Below are 21,755 nucleotides of genomic sequence, written 5' to 3' on the forward strand. Positions count from 1 at the left end.
ATCCAGCTCTCTGCTATGGCCTGGGAAAACAGTAGAAGATGGCCCAAGTCCTTAGGCTCCTGCACCCATGTGGGAGACCCAGAAAAACCTCCTGGCTCCTGGCTTCGGATCAGCTCAGCTCCATCCATTGTGGCCATTTGGGGAGTGAACCAGTGGTAGGAAGACCTCTCTCTTTCTGGCTCTACATCTCTCTGTAACTCTTTCAAATAAATTTAAAAAGTCTTTAAAAAAAAAAAAAAAAAAGAACCCAATAAAGGGGCCAGTGCTTTGGTGCAGCGAGATAAGCTGCCGTCTGCAGTGCCAGCATCTGATATAGGCTCGGGTTTGAGTCCCAGCTGCTCCATTTCCTATCCAGCTCCCTGCTAACACACCTGGGGAAGCAGTGGAAGCCAACTCAAGCACTTATACCCCGTACCTGTGTGAGAGACCGGATGAAGCTCCTGGCTTCTGGCTTTGGCCTAACCCAGCCCTGGCCATTTGGCCATTTGGGGAATGAACCACTGGATGGAAAATTCTTTCTCTCTCCCTATAATTCTGACTTTCAAATAAAATAAATAAATCTTTAAAAAAATAAAAGAACCCAATAGAAATATTCTGTTGAGGATTTTTTTTCCTTTTTTTTAAAAAGATTTATTTAGTTATTTTGAAAGTCAGAGTTACACAGAGAGAGGAGAGGCAGAGAGAGACAGAAGTCTTTCATCCACTGACTCACTCCCCAATTGGCCGCAAGGGCCAGAGCTGCATCCATCTGAAGCCAGGAGCCAGGTGCTTCTTCCTGGTCTCCCACGTGGGTGCAGGGGCCCAAGTACTTGGACCATCTTCTACTGTTTTTCCCAGTCCATAGCAGAGAGCTGGATTGGAAGAGAGGCAGCTGGGACTAGAACCAGTGCCCATATGGGGTGCTTATGCTGCAGGCGGAGGATTAACCTACTGCGCCATGGCGCCGGCCTCCGAGGAATTTTTTTCTTTAAATCTGCTTTTTAAGAGAGCACAAATGATAAAAAAGCAAATAATACTTCTTTTGACTCAAGCACTTGGGCCATCTTCCTCTGCTTTCCCAGGCTTGTTATCAGGGAGCTAGATTGGAAGTAAAGCTTCTGGGACTCCACTTAGGCTTTTCCACTTGTCCTTTTCAAGTATGGATGTTCCTCAGAAAGTTCTGAAAGCAAAACCTAAAGATATATCTAATAGGCTCTTTACAGATTAAAGTGTGGATTGGAGATTACTTGGCAACATAAGAAAGAATGGCCAAAGGACAGTCTTGGGTCTGGAGATGGGCACTGATGTCAAATTTTTTGTTTGGTACAAAATTTGGGGTTTGTAAGTATTTAATTCATTTATTACAATTATTTTTATTTATAGAAATGTTAATTTATAAACAAATCAAATAAGGAATTAAAAATTGTATCCACCTCCTCCCCCAGAAATTGAGTAACAGTAGAAAGCACAGCCAGAGGTTATTCTAAAAAATTACCATATGCCTAAAAAGTTGATTTAATCTTTTTAAAAGACTTTTTTTTATTTATTTGAAAGGCAGAGTTACAGAGAGAGATAGAAACAGAGAGAGGAGTGTGGGGTCTTCCATTTGCTGGTTCATGCCCCAAATGACTGCAACGGCTGGAACTGAGCTGATCCAAAGTCAAGAACCAGGAGCTTCCTCTGGGTCTCCTATTTGTGTGCAGGGGCCCAAGGACTTGGGCCATCTACTGCTTTCCCAGGCCATAACCGAGAGTTGGATTGGAAGAGGAGCAGCCAGGACTCAAACCAGCACCCATATGGGATGCCGGTGCTTCAGGCCAAGGCTTTAGCCACAGCACTGATCCCTATTTAATCTTTACATTGTATATTTCTAAGATAAATTTTTAACTAGATGAGTTATATTTTTCTTTTTTTTTTTTTTGAGTTATATTTTTCTAAAATAGATTTTTTTCTAAATCTGGGGACAGCTGTATTTTGGAAAGATTTGTAGAATTGTTTTTTAAGTTCGAATCAAAGAATATGTGTATGTATATGTGTGTGTGTGTGTGTGTGTGTGTGTGTATATATATATATATATATATACAGATTTAGAATTTACTTATTTATTTACAAGAAAGATCTTCCACCTGCTGCTGTACTACCCAAATGCCTGTAAGAGCTCGGACCAGACTAGGCTGAAACTAAGAGCCAGGAACCCTGTGCTGGTCCTCCACTAAGGTGCTGGGGACCCAAGTACTTGCTAATGCTGCTTTCCCAGGAGCATTAGCAGAGAGCTGGATCAAAAGCAGAGCTCAAACTGGCAAACTGATACAGTGCTGGAGTTGTAAGTAAGCAGTGATTTAATCTACTACACCACAATGCTGGCCCCAAATAGTATATTTTTCAAGTTGCTCCCAAAATTCCTGCTTAAGTAGTAAAGTATTGGTTATTTTCTTAGAAAACAATTTTTAAATGCCTATGAGATCTTGGTGAAACAGTCATAAGCTTAATTACCTTCTCTTTTTAACTTTCTGTAAACTTTAATTTTTACATACTTATTATGTATTCTTTACTGGTATTTCTACTAGGAATAGTAATTCTCTGTTTTTCCTGGTTTGTTTTCCTGTGATTATTCTGTTAATATTTGCTTATTTATTTATTTGAGAGGCAGAGAGACAGAGAGATCTCCCACTGCTCAAACATCCCATAACAGCTAGAGCTGGGTCAAGCTAATGTCTGAAGCCTGGAATTCAATCCAGGTCTTTCGCATGGGTGGCAGGGACCCAAGTACTAGAGCCATCATCACCTGCTGCCTCCAAGGTGCACATTAGCAGGAATATTAGAATGAAGGGTAGAGCCCGGATTGAACCAAGCCCCTCCAATGTGGAATGTGGGCCTCCCATGAAGTTACTTAACCGCTGTACCAAACACCCACCCCTGATTATTATTAAATGTTTCTCCCATAGGTTTTAGCATGAGGCCTGATTTCTTCTTCTGTGTTCTCTGGGCGATCTCATCTACTTTTTTGCTTTCATTAATAACTTATGTCCATGGGGCTTGTGTTGATTAATGGTTAAAGTTGATACCTGAGACGCTGGCATCCCATATGGGCACTGGTTGCTGTCCTGGCTGCTCCACTTCTGATACAGCTCCCTGTTAACGGCCTGGAAAAGGCAGCAGGAGATGGCTCAAGTGTATGATTCCCTGCTACCCACATGGGAGACCTGGATAAAGGTCCTGGCTTTGGCCAGGCTTAGCCCTGGCTGTTGCAGCCATCTTGGGAGTAAACCAATGGATGGAGGATCTCTGTCTCTCCCTCTCTATAACTTTGCCTTTCAAATAAATAAGTAAATATTTAACAATAACAACAAAAGCTTATGTTCATTTTTGAGGTTTTTCTGAGTTTCAAGTGCTTGTAAGATATTTTTAACTGCATAAACCTGGTATGCTCAAGTTCAGTTGTCCCAAACTGAACTTTTCCCCCCAGCTACTTCCAAAACAAACAGAATCTTCTTTCTGTATTCCCATATTGCCACTCTCTCAGTTATCTTATCATTTCCAATCACTCTCATGTTGCTTTGGCACTAAATGATATATCAAGTCAACTTCTATGCTTTTAAGTCTAACCCTTATTCTTTATCATTTTTGCATTCATTATCTAATTTAGACCTTTACCATTATTTAGGTGGACTATTAAATACTCTCCTAATCATGCAACTTGCCTACAGTCACTCTCTGCCAATACACCTAGTGGCCAGTTATTTTTCTAAAATGCTGATTTTGTTATTTCAACTTCTATGTACAGGGGCAGGCATTGTACAGTGCTGGCATCCCATATCTGAGTGTTGGTTCAATTCCCAGCTGCTGCTAATGTACCTTGGGAAGCAGTTGGTTCAATTCCCAGATTCCTGCTAATGTACCTTGGGAAGCAGTAGATACTCAGTGCTTAGGCCCTGCCACCCCTGTGGGAGACCCAGATGGAGTTCTGGGCTCCTGCCTTTGGCCTGGCCCAGTCCTGGCTGTTGCAGGCATTTGAGGAGTGAACCAGTAGATGGAAAATTGTTCTCTCTCTCTCTGTTTCTGTCTCTCTTTTTCTCGCTCTGTTACTTCATCTTTCAAGTAGGTGAAAAAGGATAATATTAAAAAAAATAGTTTGGGACTGGCGCTGTGCCAGAGCAGGTTAAAGCCCCTGCCTGCAGTGCCAGCATCCCAGATGGATGCCAGTTCAAGTCTCTGCTGCTCCATTTCCGCTCCAGCCACCTGCTAATGTGCCTGGGAAAACAGCAGAGGATGGCCCAAGGTCTTAGGCCCCTGCACCCTGCACCCTGCACCCTGAAAGAGGCTCCTAGCTCCTGGCTTCGGATCTACTCAGTTCCGGCCTTAGTGACCTTCTTGGTAGTGAATCGGCAAATGGAAGACCTCTCTTTCTCTCTCTCTCTGTGTCTACCTCTCTCTGTAAATCTGTCTTTCAAATAATAAAATTAATCTTTTATAAAAAGATTTATTTATTTACTTATAAAAAATTTGGTGGCTCTCACAGCCTATAGAGTGAAGTATAAACTAGTATGGGATTTAACATCCGTTTTTTAACCTCTTTACTAATCCTATCTCCCCTTGCTCATAATAGCCCCAGACTATGCCTCCTTCTCCAGGGCATGTGCTGTTATGGCATGTGCTGTCATGGCTCTCCTTTGCTTATTCTGTTACCTTGCCTGGAATGTTCTTCCCTCCTTTGTTGAATCTCTACTTATCTATTAGGGCTTAGCTTCAGTGTTTGCTCCTTTCTGGCCTCCTCTTTGCCCATAGTTTTCCAGACTTTACACTGGTTTGTAATTATTTGTAATGTTTCTTCTACACTAAGTTCCTGAAAACAGCAATTATGAATAATTTTTGTTCCCATGGCCCTTTGTAGTATCTGGGATATAGTAATCCTTCAGTGATTATAAACTGCATTTACTGGCATGCTTAAGGAGTGGGCTATTAAGGAAAATTGATTTTTAGTTGATTCGGTAATAAAACTGGGGCAGGCATTTGGCATAATGTTGAAAATACCACTTGGGATACCCATGTTCCATGTCAGAGTTACTACGTTCCAGTCTATGCAGCCACTCCCAAGTCCAGCTTCCTAGGAAGCAGCAAGTGACTGCTCAAGTATCTGGATCCCTGCCACCCATGTGGGTCTTCTGCCCTTGCCTTTAGCCTGGCCCCACCCCAGCGGTTGCAGGCATTTGAGGAGTAAACCAGCAGCTGGGAAGTCTGTGTGTGTGTGTGTGTGTGCGCGCGCGCGCGCACGCGTGTCTTTCTCTTTCTTGCTCTCACTCTCTTTCCCTCCCTTGTTCCCTGTGCCTGAGTCTCTCTGCCTCCCAAATACATAAAAATAAATACATAAAATTTTTCTAGATAATAAAACCTTTGCCGGCGCCGCGGCTCACTAGGCTAATCCTCCGCCTTGCAGCGCCGGCACACCGGGTTCTAGTCCCGGTCGGGGCGCCGGATTCTGTCCCGGCTGCCCCTCCTCCAGGCCAGCTCTCTGCTGTGGCCAGGGAGTGCAGTGGAGGATGGCCCAAGTGCTTGGGCCCTGCACCCTCATGGGAGACCAGGATAAGTACCTGGCTCCTGCCATCGGATCAGCACGGTGCACTGGCCACAGCGCACCGGCTGCGGCAGCCATTGCAGGGTGTACCAACGGCAAAAGGAAGACCTTTCTCTCTGTCTCTCACTGTCCACTCTGCCTGTCCAAAAAAAAAAAAAAAAAACAACTTTTATTTCATTCTATGACAGTTTTTGTAAAATGATTCAAATATCTTTTCTGGGAAATGAGTTCAACATATGAAGGAGATATCTGCACTTCCATATTCATTGCAGCAGTAACCACAATAGTCAAGATATGGAATCAGCCTAGGTATCTATCAGTGGATGAGTGAATAAAGAAAATGTTGTGTATATATGCAGAGTGGAATATTGGTCATAAAAAAAGAAGAATAAATCCTTCTTGGAATAAAATGGATAGAACTGGAGATCATTATGATAAAATGAAATAAGCAAGATACAGAAAAGTCAAATAAGTGCATGCTTTCTGTCAAATGTAAAAGTTTAGAATACACATACGGTGTATGTGGTTATAAATTAGTGATTATTAGAGATTGGGAAGGGTGGAGGTTAATGATAATGAGTACCAACATGCACGTGGGCAAAAGTTATTGGTTCTGGTGTTCTGTAGACCAGTAGGGTAATTATAGTGTGTGCTAAAGAAATGGAAGGGCTAATTGCCTTTTGATTGCTTTATGCTGTGTATATTTGAGGAAATATTCACCATACCTCATAAAATATACATGTAGTTCTTGTTAATGCAAAATTTAAAAAAGAAAATGTTTTTAAATAAAAGTCTAAAACTTTTAAAATAAAATGTTTCTATTAGACAAAAATTAAAAAATCCTTCTGCTTTAGTATTGTAGAATGAAGTAGTCTTAATATTTGAAAACATGGAGCATATGGTAGCTTTCATTCTGAAATAAATGCTGTCATCATATTAATGTAGATAGCATATAGTGTTCCCAAAATAAATGGGGTGCATCAGAATGTAGACTTCTGACTACTCCAAGAATCATATTTCTAGTCTCATTCCAAACCTATTGAATCAAAATCTTTAGTTTGGGACCCCAGGAGTTTTTTTTTTTTTTTTTTTTTTTTTTTTTTTTTTGACAGGCAGAGTTGGACAGTGAGAGAGAGAGAGAGAGACAGAGAGAAAGGTCTTCCTTTGCCGTTGGTTCACCCGCCAATGGCCGCTGCGGCCGGTGCGCCGTGGCAGGCGCACCGCGCTAATCCGAAGCCAGGAGCCAGGTGCTTCTCCTGGTCTCCCATGGGGTGCAGGGCCCAAGCACTTGGGCCATCCTCCACTGCACTTCCGGGCCACAGCAGAGAGCTGGCCTGGAAGAGGGGCAATCTGGACAGAATCCGGCGCCCCGACCAGGACTAGAACGCGGTGTGCCGGCGCCGCAGGTGGAGGATTAGCCTAGTGAGCCGCAGCATCCGTCAGGAGTATGTTTCTAATTAAAATCTCCAGGTGATTCTAATGTGCAACTACATTTGGGAACTAACAAGAAAAGTGAGACATTGACAAAGCATGTAGCTTTGGTGATTGTTTGCTGCCTTTTCTGATAAAAATTCTGATTAATTAGAGATAAGTTATTAGAATTTGTTTGCTATCTGTAGTTTAATAATCCTATACAATATAATTCATCTCTTTCAGCAAGGCATCCTGTTAAAAGTAATAGAAACTATCAAAAATTGGATTTTTTTTTCTCAGCACAGTAAGACAGATGACTTACTTCACAAGTTGGTGAGTGTTCACTTTACTTCTTTTTTCACTTTTCATAGCTCTAGTTCATGAGTGAGAGAAGTGATGGATCAGAATTTGTTTTGCTGCTAATTTGGGCAGTGATTGATTTTTATTAGAAATTCTGAAATCACTGGGAACCTTTTAACTTGGGCTTATTTGTATTCTTCATAACTCTTCTGAGAGGTTATTAGCCATTTAGAATATTCTGGTACTTACTGAAACCTTATTTGTTAGATTACTAACATAGTGCCACCTTCTTCCTCCATTAACAAGTATTCCTCTTAGTAGGGAAGGGGATACAAATCGATCTAGCAATAGGATCAGTCCAGTCACACAGTGCTGATAAATCATGGAATTTCCCAAATTCTTGGAATAGTGAATGGTGCCGGTCATTTTGATTCCTGGGAGGTTTTCTTTGCTTTCTTCCTTTCTCTGCTGTAATATATCTGTTGTTTGACCCCTGACCCTAGGGGACACGATTCAACCAGAATCCAGGCAGTACAGCTAATAACTTTAAGTTATAAAGTTCTGGTAATTCCCAGAAGAGGTGATCAAGTTACAAATAACAGTTTTCAGGACCTTAAAAATTAACATTCCTATAAATTAGCCTTTTTAAAGAGCTCCTTTACACAAGCTTTCACATTTTGATTTGGTACTCTAATCAACATTAAAAGGTTTAGTGTATCTTACCAATGAGAAAGCAAATGTTTAGACATTTCACTTTAATTTAGTAAAATATTGACTGAATGGATCAAGAACGTTGAGGTTGGGACCAACATTATGGTGCAGCAGGCTAAGCCCCTGCAACAGCGGCCTCCCATATGAGCACCTGTCTGAGTCCCTGTTGCTCTACTGCCAGCCCACCTGCTAATGCACCTTAGAAAAGCAGAGGAACATGGCCTAAGTACTTGGACTTCTGCCACCCACTTGGGAGACCTGGATCAAGCTCCTGGCTTCACCCTGGCCCAGCCCCAACTGTTGTGGCCACTGGAATGAATCAGTAGATAGAAGATTGATCTCTCTTTCATTCTGTCTTTCCTTCCTTCTCTGTAACTCTGCCTTTCAAATAAATAAATAAATCTTTTCAAAAATAAATTTTAAAAAAAGAATGTTTAGGTAGAAAATGATAGATATAGAATTTGAACACTGATCCCCTAGTTCCAAAGCTCATGCTCTTCAGTAAAACATACTACCTCCCTAAATTGATTATGATGATTTTATCACAGACTAAAATTACTTTTATAGCAATCCAAATTGTCAAGTTCTGTGTTAAGGGTTTCATCTTTGTAGAACGAGTGTTGCTAAGGTCACTGAAATGTGTTGTTATCTACATAGACTATCAACTTTACCCAAGTGGAGCCATCTCCTTCTTCAGTGATACTAGGACTGTGGTAAGGTATATGGATCCATATACATTTTTCTGTGGTTTGATCGTAGTCTGCATAGGCCTAGTCTTCATTCTTGGTTCTTTGTTACTAGGCACATTTTTGTGTCGTATTTCATTATAAAGTGCCAGCTTCTGTATGCATACCTTTTGTGTCTTTTTATAGAGAATGATAGGAATCCCACCTAAGAAACCGTTAACTAGTAAAGGACAGGAAATTTCCCAGTCGGCCTGTGGTATAACATTGTTGGACTTTTCTCCTTGATTGTGACATATTTAAATTTTTGTTAGATATACAGATACTGAAGCTGCACCTCTTACCTTTTATAAAAATATTGGTAATTGCTCCATGATACCTGAACATTTTAGTTTTTTGTTTTGTTAAGATTTATTTATTTGAAAGGCAGAGTTACAGAGAGGAAGAGACAGAGAGAAAGAGAAAGATATCTTCCACTCACTGGTTCACTCCCCAAATGGTTGCAACAGCCTGGTCTTAGCCAGGCTAAAGCCAGGAGCCAGGAACTTCTTCCAGGTCTCCCACATAGAGGCAGGGGCCCAGACAGTTAAGCCATTCTCCACTTCTTTCCTAAGCCCATTAGCAAGGAGCTGAATTGGAGATGGAGCAGGTAGTATATGAACTGGTGCCTTTATGGAATGCCAGCACTGCAAGTGGAGGCTAACCTCTTCTGCCATAACACCAGCCCCTCATTTTTCTTCCTTCTTTCCCTCCTTCCCTCCTTCTTTCCTTCCTCCCTCCCTCCCTCCCTCCCTCTCTCTCTCTCTCCTCCCTCCCTCCTCTCTTTCTTTCTTTTTATTTATTTATTTGAGAGGTAGAGATATAGAGTGAGGGAGGAAGAGACAGAGAGAAAGGTCTTCATCTGCTAGTTCACTCCCCAAATGGCTGCTAAGGCTAGAACTAGACCAGTCTGAAGCCAGGATCCAGGAGCCTCCTCTGGGTCTCCCAGGTGGATGCAGGGGTCCAAGGACTTGGGCCATCTTCTACTGCTTTCCCAGTCCACAAGCAGAGAGCTGGATCCGAAGAAGAGCAGCTGAGATATGAACCAGTGCCCATATTGGGTGCCAGTACCACAGGCAGAGGCTCAGCCCACTATGACACAGCGCCAGCACCCCTCCACCACCTTTTTTTTTTTTAAGGTCAATTAATTTATTTGAAAGTCAGAGTTAGAGAGAGAGATCGGTCTTCCATCTGCTGGTTCACTGCCTAAATGGCTGCAATGGCCGGAGCTGATCCAGGCAAAACTCAGGAGCCAGGAGCTTCTTCTAGGTCTCCCACATAGGTGCAGGGGCCCAAGGACTTGGGCCATCCTCTGCTGTTTTCCCTGGTGCATTAGCAAAGACCTGGGACCCAAACCTGTGCCCATATGGGATGGCAGCACTGCTGCCCCACAGTGCCAGCCCCCTCATTTTTCTTTTTATTAAAAAAAAAGTATTTGTTTTATTCTTTTTTTTTTTTTGACAGGCAGAGTTAGTGAGAGAGAGAAAGAGAGAGACAGAGAGAAAGATCTTCCTTTTTCCATTGGTTCACCCCCCAAATGGCCACTACAGCCGGCGTGCTGCGGCCAGCGCGCTGTGCTGATCTGAAGCCAGGAGGCAGTTGCTTCCTCCTGTTCTCGCATGCGGGTGCAGGGCCCAAGGACCTGGGCCATCCTCCACTGCACTCCCGGGCCACAGCAGAGAGCTGGCCTGGAAGAGGGGCAACCGGGACAGAATCCAGCACCCAACCGGGACTAAAACCCGGTGTGCCAGCACTGCAGGCAGAGGATTAGCCAAGTGAGCAGTGGTACTGGCAAAAAAAGGTATTTGTTTGAATGGCAGAGTAACAAAGAGAAGGAAAGATAGAGAAAGAGAGAGAGAGAATCTTCTGTCTGCTGGTTCATTCTCCAAGTGCCCACAACAGCTGGGACTAAACCAGACCAAAACCAGGAACTTGGAATTTTAGAATTTCACCCATGTCTCCCACTTGGGTAGCAGGAATCCAAGTATTTGAGCCATCTTCCACTGCTTTCCCAAATGCATTAGTAAGAAGCTGTATCAGAAGCAGAGTAGCAAGGACTGTAACCAACACTCTGATATGGGATGCCAGCATTGCATATGTCAGCTTAACCTGCTACACCCATCTTTTATTATTCATTTCTGTAGTACTTTTCTTAAAGATTAAAAAAAAATTCCCTTATAGCAATAATGAAGGTACTGATGATAGCACTTCTTAAAGAACTTTTAGCCTATAAACTGCTTCTAGACATGTCATCTCATTTGATCTTAAATCAACCTTATGAAAAAGTGCCATAATATTAAAAAGTGTATAAAATCATTGAAATAGATTGACACATGAATAAATTCCCTTCTTTACCTCCATGGAAGAAAAATAGAAATCTCCTTATTCTTCAGCTGTACCTTCTCATATCCTTTCTTAAAAAAAAAAAAAAGATTTATTTATTTTTACTTGAAAGTCAGAGTTACACATAGAGGAGAGGCAGAGAGAGAGAGACAGAGAGAGGTCTTCCATCTGCTTGTCCACTCCCCAGCTGGCCTCATCGGCCGGAGCTGTGCTGATCTGAAGCCAGGAGCTTCTTCCGGGTCTCCCACGTGGGTGCAGGGGCCCAAGGACTTGAGCCGTCTTCTACAGCTTTCCCAAGCCATAGCAGAGAGCTAGATCAGAAGAGGAGCAGCCAGGTCTCGAACCGGCGCCCATATGGGATGCCGGCACTTCAGGCCAGGGTGTTAACCTGCTGCTCCACAGCACCGGCCCTTCATATCCTTTCCATCCATCCAAGCAGAGATCCTCCTATGTTTTCATGCCATTTCCCTATATCAATCCTAAAAAGATTTCATATTCACCAATTCAAGTTCAAATCCATCACTTCAGCATTAAAGAATCTGTATAATTCATTCGACCCTAACCTATCTTTCTAGTGTTGTCCACTAGTATTTTCCTTTTTTCCATTTTTGCTGTCTCTGTCTGTGTTCATGCTATTACAGTGTGATGGAATTCTTTCTGATTTTCTCGTGGTCTATTGGGATCTTTTCAGTAAGGAATCCTAGTTTTTTCTCTAGACCTTCCAAAAAACTTTAGCCTTTTGTGTTGTGTTCAGTGTGTGATTTTTCTTTATTGTGTTTTAATTATTTTTGTATGTAGTAAGAACACAGCTAACACTTATATAGTGTTTGCTCTATGACAGACACTCTAGTATTTTATAGATATTTACTTCTTTACTCCTCACAATAACCCAATGAAGTAGGTACTACAAGGTTACTTCAAAAGGTTCACAGAATGGTAAAATTAAAAGATGAATTTATGGGACCGGCACTGTGGTATAGCAGGTAAAGCCACCACCTGGCATCCCATATGGGCACTGGTTCAAGTTCCAGCTGCTCCATTTCCAATCCAGCTCTCTGCTGTGGCCTGGGAAGGCAGTGGTTGATGGGGCCCCTGCATCCATGTGGGAGATCCGAAAGAAGCTCCTGGCTCCTGGCTTCGGATCAGCACAGCTCCAGCCTTTGCAGCCAATTGAGAAGTGAACCAGTGGATAGGAGACCTCTCTCTCTCTGCCTTTCCTTCTCTCTCTGTGTAACTCTGCCTTTCAAATAAATAAATCTTTTTTTTTTTTAAAAAAAAAAAAAGATGGATTTATTTTGGTGCAAAAATTTTTGAAATGCATGTACAGCATTTTCATGATATGCATTTTCCGTGAACTTTTGGAAACCACCCCCTTACTTATATGCATGGATTTCAGAATTTTTTACATCAAAATTGTGGGGAGCAATCCGGACTAGACTAAGTTACTCGAATTAGGACTTATTCTATGCATCTGCTCTCCCACAATATGGCGCTGGGAGAGAAGTAAACAGTTTCCGCACAGCTGCCTCCAGTTCAACCAATTAACTGTAGGACTTGCTCCTGATTGGAGAGCAGCGTACTCGGCGTGTGGGCAGCCGAGTTGGGATTGGCGGAGGAGGACTATAAAGGAGGAGAGAGACGGCATGCACCAGGAACATCTATGGGGAACATCTAAGGGAACCCGTGCAGCCCCCGAGAGAACCGGCCGGCGGTGTGCCGCTCCCCTGCGGAAGTGGGGAATGTGGCCAGGGGGAACTGCCCTTCCACGGAGGTGGAAGGGATAGTAGCCAACCCGGGAAGAACCAGCAGCAAACCCGGGGAGGGCCGAGCAGACGAAAGAACAGCGCAGGGTTTAGTGTTGCTCCTCCACGAAGAGGGGGAGCGACAAAAATAAAGATCTTTTAATTCCATGCTCCATGAACTTTTGAAATCTCTTTGTAAGGCCGGCGCCGTGGCTCACTAGGCTAATCCTCCACCTTGCGGCGCCGGCACACCGGGTTCTAGTCCCGGTCGGGGCGCCGGATTCTGTCCCGGTTGCCCCTCTTCCAGGCCAGCTTTCTGCTATGGCCAGGGAGTGCAGTGGAGGATGGCCCAGGTGCTTGGGCCCTGCACCCCATGGGAGACCAGGAAAAGCACCTGGATCCTGGCTCCTGCCATCGGATCAGCGCGGTGTGCCGGCTGCAGCGGCGGCCATTGGAGGGTGAACCAACGGCAAAGGAAGACCTTTCTTTCTCTGTCTCTCTCTCTCACTGTCCACTCTGCCTGTCAAAAAAAAAAAAAAAAAAAAAAAAAAAAAAAATCTCTTTGTATTAGTATCCCTTTTTCACAGATAAGGATACTGGCTTAGAGAGGTTATTAACTTAAGTTGTAGAATATACACCTACGTACTCATTCTAGGATAAGAGACAACAGTCTCTGAAACTTGTTGAGAGTAAGCCAGAGTTTACTGTAGTACACCTTCCAGCAGCACAGAGCTTCCTACCAGCTGATACCTGCTACTATTTAAGTTGATCAGAATTCATTCCTTTTGCATTTCTTCATTTGTTTGAGACATAGACTTGAGCTTTTCCCCCACTCAAATAGGGCTCTTGTGAGAGATTCTTAAATTGACAAGTATCTATTTTTCTGATATTTGGTTGTTATATTATAATACTATTTCCATATTTTTACAGTTATTTTTTATATTTTTAAAAATCTCACTATTTATTTGCATTTTTTTATTTGACAGAGTTAGACAGTGAGAGAGAGAGAGACAGAAAGGTCTTCCTTCCATTGGTTCACCCCCCAAATGGCCACTACGGCCGGAGCTACGCCGATCAGAAGCCAGGAGCCAGGTGCTTCCTCCTGGCCTCCCATGTGGTTGCAGGGGCCCAAGCACTTGGGCCATCCTCCACTGCCTTCCTGGGCCACAGCAGAGAGCTGGACTGAAAAGAAGGAACCAGGACTAGAAGCAGCGCCCATATGGGATGTCGGCACTGCAGGCGGAGGATTAACCAAGTGAGCCACGGTGGCCCTGCATTTTCTTTGAAAGAGAGATCTTCTTACACTTGTTGCTCCCCAAATACCCACAACAGCTAGACTGGTCCAGGCCAAAGTCAAGAGTCCAGGACTCATTCCCAGTCTCTTTTATGAGTGATAGGAACCTAAGAACTTGAGCCATTACTGCTGCCTCTGAGGATGCCTATTAACAGAAAGCGGGATTAGAAGCAGAGGAGCCAGGACTGAAACGCAGTCACTCTGGTATGGGATGTGGGCATCCTAAGCAGCTTCATAACTATTGTACCACCTTCCCTCCACCCTCTGCCACGGTTCTTACCTTTACAATTTATACTAAAGTGTTAATTAGTTGATTTAATCTCAATTTGAATAGCTATAATTACTACAATAAGGCTCAAGTTTTTCCTTTCTAGAGGCAGTCTGATCATTAAGATAACACTTTAGTTACTTGGAGTGTTTTGATCCCTTTCAAGTTACTTTTTTCTAAATAATAAATAATTCTTTAAACAAAATTTATTATTATATTTATTTGAAAGACAGAGTTACAGAGAGTGGTAGAAACAGGAAGAGAGAGGGGTCTTCCATCTACTGGATCACTCCCCAGATGGCTGCTGCAACTGGAACTGAGACAATCAGGAACCAGGAGCTTCTTCTGGATCTCCCACATAGGTGCAGGGGCCCAAGGACTTGGGCCATACTCCACTTCTTTCCCAGGCAGATTAGCAGGGAGCTGGATTGGAAGTGGAACAGCCAGGACTCAAACTGGTGCCCATATGGGATGCTGGTGCTGCAGACCAGAGCTTTAACCTGCTACTCCACAGTATTGGCCCTCAGGTTTCTTTACATTGTTGGTTTGTCACCCTGTTCAATCAACTATTTCTAAAGCTATTAATACTTCCTCTAACACCGGCGCCATGGCTCAATAGGCTAATCCTCTGTCTCCGGCGTCGGCACACCGGGTTCTAGTCCCGGTCGCTCCTCTTCCAGTCCAGCTCTCTGCTGAGCCTGGAAGGGCAGTGGAGGATGGCCCAGGTCCTTGGGCCCTGCACCCGCATGGGAGACCAGGAGGAAGCACCTGGCTCCTGGCTTTGGTCAGCGCAGTGCGCCAGCTACAGCGTGCCAGCCGCAGCGGCCAATGGGGGCTGAACCAACAGGAAAAGGAAGACCTTTCTCTCTGTCTCTCTCTCTCACTGACCACTCTGCCTGTCAAAAAAAAAAAAAAAAAAAAAGAATACTTCCTCTAAGCATATTGATGTTGGTGTTAACCTAGTTTTGCAGATGATTCTGACACTAAGGAATGGTGTTGAATAAGAAAGTAATAGATTAAGAGGAATCTCTATCTGAAGAGGGAGAACTCCCATTGTACATTATCAGCATTCTCCCTGTCAGCCTGGCTTTTATCTAGTTAGGCTGCACTAAGTTTACCCATAATTAGGTACATAGCCGGCGCCGCGGCTCACTAGGCTAATCCTCCGCCTTGCGGCGCCAGGCACACCGGGTTCTAGTCCCGGTTGGGGCGCTGGATTTTGTCCCGGTTGCCTCTCTTCCAGGCCAGCTCTCTGCTGTGGCCAGGGAGTGCAGTGGAGGATGGCCCAAGTGCTTGGGCCCTGCACCCCATGGGAGACCAGGAGAAGCACCTGGCTCCTGCCATTGGATCAGCGCGGTGCGCCCGGCCGCAGCGCACCGGCCGCAGCGGCCATTGGAGGGTGAACCAACGGCAAAGGAAGACCTTTCTCTCTGTCTCTCTCTCTCACTGTCCACTCTGCCTGTCAAAAAAAAAAAAAAATTGGGTACATAGAGTTCTCATGAAAAGTATGACTTAGAGTTTTTTGGTCCACACTGCGGCTCACTAGGCTAATCCTCCGCCTGCGGCGCTGGCACTCCAGGTTCTAGTCCCGGTCAGGGCGCCAGATTCTGTCCCGGTTGCTCCTCTTCCAGTCCAGCTCTCTGCTGTGGAGGATGGCCCAAGTGCTTGGGCCCTGCACCCGCATGGGAGACCAGGAGGAAGCACCTGGCTCCTGGCTTCGGATTGGCACAGTGCGCCGGCCGTGGCAGCCATTTGGGGAGTGAACCAACGGAAGGAAGACCTTTCTCTCTGTCTCTCTCTCTCACTGTCTAACTCTGCCTGTCAAAAAAAAAAAAAAAAGTTGTTTAATACTTGTATTTGAATATGGTTGTGTCTAATTGGAGAATCCCAACTAAGTAGTACAGTCAGTATGTGAAGATTCTAGTCACAGATTACTAAAAACTTGCTTTGCTGTCTTCTGCCTTGCTTGCTCCCCCTGCCCCTTCTTTCTTTCTGTTCTTTTTTTCTTCTGCCTCCCTTCTTCCCTCCCCTCACTTTGTTTCTTTTTGTTTTTTAAGCTTTATTTTATTAGTATGAAAGACAGAATTACAGAGAGAGAGGTGGAGACAGAGAGTGAGTCTTCCATCTGCTGGTTCACTCCCCAAATGGCCACAACATCCAGAGCTGAGCTGATCCAAAGCCAGGAGCCAGGAGCTTCTTCTGGGTCTCCCGTGTGGGTACAGGGGCCCAAGTGCTTGGGCCATCTTCTACTGCTTTCCCAGGTGCATTAGCAGGGAGCTGGATTGGAAGTGGAACAGCTGGGAGTTGAACTAGCACCCAATTGGGATGCTGGTGCTACAGGTTGGGTCTTTAACCCACTGTGCCACAGCACCAATCCCTCTCCCTGCTTCCTTCCTTCTGTCTTTTCTTCCACCTTTCTCCCTCCTTCTTTCTTTCTCCTTTCTTGCTTGCTTGCTTGCTTTCTAAGGTTGTATTTATTTATTTGAGAGAGAGAGTTAGATACAGTGAGAAGGAGAAACAGAGCAAGGTCTTCCTTACACTGGTTCACTCTCCAAATGGCTGCAATGGCTGGAGCTGGGCCAATCTGAAGCCAGGAGCCAGGAGCCAGGAGCTTCTTCCTTGTCTCCCATGCGGGTGCAGGGGCCCAAAGACTTGGGCCATCTTCCACTGCTTTCCCAGGCCACAGCAGAGAGCTGGATTGGAAGAGGAGCAGCTGGAAATAGAACCGGTGCCGATATGGGATGCCGGTGCCGCGGGTGGAGGATTAACCTACTGTGCCAAGGTGCCAGCACCCTCCTTTTTCATTCTTTCATCAGTAGTATAGTGAATTGTTGTGTTTTCTCTCTCTCTCTCTGTTAAGATTTATTTTATTTATTTGAAAGGCAGAGTTACAGAGAGATAGGGGGAGAGAGAGAGATCTTCCATCTGCTGGTTCACTCCCCAAATAGGTGCAATGGCCAATGCTGGGCCAGGCCGAAGCCAGGAGCTAGGAGCTGCATCTGGGTTTCCCACGTAGGTGCAGGCACCCAAGCACTTGGACCATCCTCTGCTGGTTTTCCTAGTGCATTAGCAAGAAGCTGGATTGGAAGTGGATCAGGTGGAACTCGAACCTGCACCCATATGGGATGCTGAATTTGCAAGTAGTCGCTTAACCCATTACACTACAGTGCTGGCCCCTGTTCTCTCTTTATGAAAGTGGATGAGACATCAAATAATTAAATAGTCAGGACTATAAGACAAGAGAGGATACTGTTGTTCAAATATGAAATATAAGTGCTACAGCAGTGTATGCCGTGTGTGTCAGTAGATGGTCAAACAACCACACAGGCTAAAAGAAAGATTGGCTTTCCATTGAGAAGATGTTCTCTCTTTGGATTGAAGGTAAATAAAATATATCCAAGTAGGCCTAATATTAAAGATATTCTTCTCTTTCTGTAAAAGTGACATATAATATATAATAATGATCAAGAAGTCATGTGTTCAGTTTGCTTTGTAGATCACCACACTATCAGCTAGGGCTGGAATCTGGTGTGGAAATGATTAGCTAAGAAGACAAATCTAGGGGCCAGCACTGTGGCATAACAGATAAAGCTGCTGCCTGCAGTGCCAGCGTTCCATATGGGTGCCAGTTTGAGTCCTAATGCTCCACTTGCAATCCAGCTCTCTGCTATGGCCTGGGAAAGCAGTAGAAGATGGCCCAAGTGCTTGGACCCCTGCATCCGGGTGGGAGACCTAGAAGAAGCTCCAGGCTCCTGGCTTCCGATCAGCCCAGCTCTAGCCATTGTGGCCATTTGGGGAGTAAACCAGTGGATGGAAGACTCTATCTCTCTGTTTCTGTCTGCCTCTTTGTAACTCTGTCTTTCAAATAAACAAATAAATCTTTATTTAAAAAAAGAAGAAGAAGAAGACAAATCTACTGTACTTCCTTCAAACCCTAGAGCTTGCTTGTTTTGGTTTAATTGCTTGAAGGCCTTGTCCATTAAAAATTCTCTTTATTTTGATCCTATAGTTAAAAAAGATCGGCTTTTTTTTTTTTTTTTTTTTTTTTTTTTACTAAATTTACTAAATAATGAAACAAAATTTTCTGTTGCGGCAGACTATATACAGAAAAGCAGAATCAACTACCAAAGACTTAGGATTTGAAATCAGATTTGGAAAGTCACAATCTTTTTGGCCTTAGGTTTTCTGTCTGTGAAATGGAGAGGAGGAGGAGAATGTACATGATAGGGTTACTGTAAGAATTGACCTATCTGCTCGAATAATGCTACCTCATTTTGTCTGCATACCACATGCATTCTGCACACAATATCAGATTTTCCCCCCCATTTAGAAGGGCTTTTATCCTGTCCCATCCCACTCTTCCAGCCCTTCCATCTGGCCATTTCCTGTTCGTCTTTTAAAACTTAGCTCAGCCTAACCTCATATTTTCTGACTTTGAGTTTGGTCCATCTGTGCCAGTATCTTATTACCCAAGGAGTTTACCTCATTGCACTCCACATTATATGCTATCTACTTAATTTTTGGTTCTCTCCATTGAATGACAAACTCTTTAAGAGTAGTGACTTGTGGCCGGCGCCGTGGCTCAATAGGCTAATCCTCCACCTTGCGGCGCCGGCACACCGGGTTCTAGTCCCGGTCAGGGCGCCGGATTCTGTCCCGGTTGCCCCTCTTCCAGGCCAGCTCTCTGCTATGGCCAGGGAGTGCAGTGGAGGATGGCCCAAGTGCTTGGGCCCTGCACCCCATGGGAGACCAGGAAAAGCACCTGGCCCCTGGCTCCTGCCATCGGATTAGCGCGGTGCGCCGGCTGCAGCAGCGGCCATTGGAGGGTGAACCAACGGCAAAAGGAAGACCTTTCTCTCTGTCTCTCTCTCTCACTGTCCACTCTGTCAAAAAAAAAAAAAAAAAAAGAGTAGTGACTTGTAAATCTTGTTCATTTTTTGTGTCTTCATCGTCAAGCATGGTGCCTGATTTAAAGAAGATATTCTTTGATCATTGGATGGAAAGAAGAGAGGCAGGAATAAATGAGCTGGTTTAAGTGAAGGCATTTTGTAAACTATAAAGTGCTGTGCAAATGTTAGTATGGATTTGCATTACATTCCTCAATAATTCTCTTTAAATATTTGAATGCCTATTTGTAGAAGGTTCTGATTTTGCTGATATAATTCTTAAATATTGGCTATTTTGGTACAATATCTAGGGTCAACATCTTAAATTAATGAGTTAGGGTTAACTAGACAGATATATTAATCTGTAATTACAGTACAATTCAAAATTAGAAAAATAAAAATTGTGCTTCACATCTGGTGGCTCAACAGTGTCCACCTCAATTGTTACTGTTTCACGTTTTACAGTGAAAAATAAAACTTGATGTATCATATTGAAGATCAGTTGGACTATTACATCTTCTTGGAGCCTGGGCTGAAAATAAGCACCTCTAAATTTTATTAGTATTATGAGCTTAACATTTAATACAATATTGCGTATGTACTAATACCTCTCTTCCGATGTTTTAATGGCAAGGATATTGGATTCCGACTCGACTCACTACATACCATCCTGCAACAGGAAGTCCTGTTACAAGAGGATGTGGAGCTGATTGAGCTACTTGATCCCAGTATCCTGTCTGCAGGGCAGCCTCAACAACAGGAAAATGGACACCTTCCAACATTTTGCTCCCTGGCAACCCCTAATATTTGGTACTGTCCAGAAAATATCTCTCCTGACTGCTTACATATAGAACATTAACAGAGGAAATTCATCATCATGTTCTGCATTATAAAGGCATTATAAACATGCCATACATTAAGCATTACAATTAATGTAATAATTGCCAGAGGTAACAATTGCTTTTCTGAAAGAATTACTATTTAAAATTAAACTGGAAAAAATCCAATTTGATTATTATATTTTTCCAAACTTAATAAAATTAATTCTGTGCTTAGCAGCTCAACAAGCAAACCCAAAAAGAATCTCCTACTTGTATACCTGTGTACATGTGTATGCAAACCTAGCCAGTCCTTTATGTTTCCTTAAATTAACAGATTATGTCATAACCACATTGTAGAGACACAAAGGTTAGGATGGGACATGGAGGTAAACAAGTTAACTCTTTCTGTGTTGGCTAAGAAAGGATTGTACAGTACATAATTAAAAAAAAAAAAAGTATGGGTGGTAGAAATAATTTTATTAGTCACACTATCCTAAAACATTAACACTTGAAGTATTTGAGTCTGATGCAGGAATTCCAGGCCATAATCTATGGGGGATGAAAAGGAGGAGTATGAATAGTAGAAAGGAGTAGTAGTAAAGAATTGTTATATCCTCTTCAAATCAAAAAATACATTAAATTATTGCTCCAACTCTTGTGCTTATACAAGCAGTTGCATTCGTTGGCCTCAGTGTTCAGAATTTTGTCTTTCTTGTCACACTGATGAGTTTCATACTGTAACAAGTATGATGTTTTCCAAATCTGCAGTTACTCAGCTATCATCATGAAGAAGTAAAGCATCCTATTTTTTGGAATAGAAGCATTTAAGATGTTGCTAGATGAACTATAGGTTTTAAGAATTTACTATTTTACTTTTAAGTTTCCTTTAGTCACAAATGTGATTAAATAACTATGAATGCTATAAATGCTTTTAGAGTTTACTGTTAATACATTTAAGTATATAATGAGATTTTGCTTTATCATTTAGAAAAAGGGGAATTTCAAAGGTAATCAGGGCTGACAAGTGTTTATGAAAAAGCATTCTTATCTGTGGCTTTCTTTGCAGTGTGACTGTAACTCTTTCCAAGTGTTGTTGACATTGTTTTTCAGATAGTCTCAGGTACATCCCCCTGTGCTCCCTTCTTAGTTAAATATACACATTTTAATGAAATCCTTCATTGCTTAAAAGAAATGTTTTAGTCTATGATATGGAATTGGCCTGAATAAGAAATTTTAGATATATTTTATCTTAATTAAAACAGTGTAAAAGAACAAAGTTTGTCCAAATCATGGTCTGTGCCAAGTATATAGTTTTTAAATTGGTGATAATTATTTGAAGTGTAGATCACTTTTTAAAACAATTACTTGTCAAGTATTTATTCCTCCTAGTTGGAAAAGTGTTTATTTTCTTGATGTCTTTACAAATAAGTCTGATTATAGGAAAAAGGAATTCATAGTATGTCTGAAAGAATATTTTCCCTTTGAAATCCATGAAATTAGATTTTAAAATCTGAAATGGACTTTTTTGGTAGAGGGTTCTGTGTCTTTTCTTAAAAGTGATTTCTGAAGATACCTATTTCTAATGTCTTTTTCCTAAACCTGATAACTCAGATAGCAATACCCTAGCATGACTGGCAAGCTACTAGGTATTTTAAAACTACAAAGATACTTTAGAAAGTTGATGGACAATGGAATTAAAAGGTA

At 42.9% G+C, this 21,755-nt stretch overlaps 1 protein-coding gene across 31 annotated transcripts in view; it reads left to right on the forward strand.

Annotated features, from left to right (window-relative positions):
* The window catches only part of VEZT (vezatin, adherens junctions transmembrane protein), a 90,703-nt gene that overhangs the window by 33,407 nt on the left and 35,541 nt on the right, over nt 1-21,755 (forward strand). For 15 of the 31 annotated variants that reach the window (XR_016216942.1, XR_016216941.1, XR_016216940.1 and 12 more), the window contains exons 3-4: nt 7,208-7,297; nt 19,865-20,040. Coding sequence is in view for 16 of the 31 variants with exons in the window: in XM_008256901.4 (XP_008255123.1) it covers nt 7,208-7,297; nt 19,865-20,040 (266 nt within the window). In the remaining 15 variants the exon portion in view is untranslated. Of the gene's footprint in view, nt 1-7,207; nt 7,298-8,632; nt 8,694-19,864; nt 20,181-21,755 lie in introns of all 31 variants that reach the window. The other 16 variants (XM_070052720.1, XM_051845767.3, XM_089308787.1 and 13 more) reach the window with 7 other exon arrangements.

This window comes from Oryctolagus cuniculus, chromosome 11, assembly GCF_051225735.1.
Source record: "Oryctolagus cuniculus isolate XC-2025 breed Fujian yellow rabbit chromosome 11, ASM5122573v1, whole genome shotgun sequence".
In the NCBI taxonomy this organism is placed as follows: domain Eukaryota; kingdom Metazoa; phylum Chordata; class Mammalia; order Lagomorpha; family Leporidae; genus Oryctolagus; species Oryctolagus cuniculus.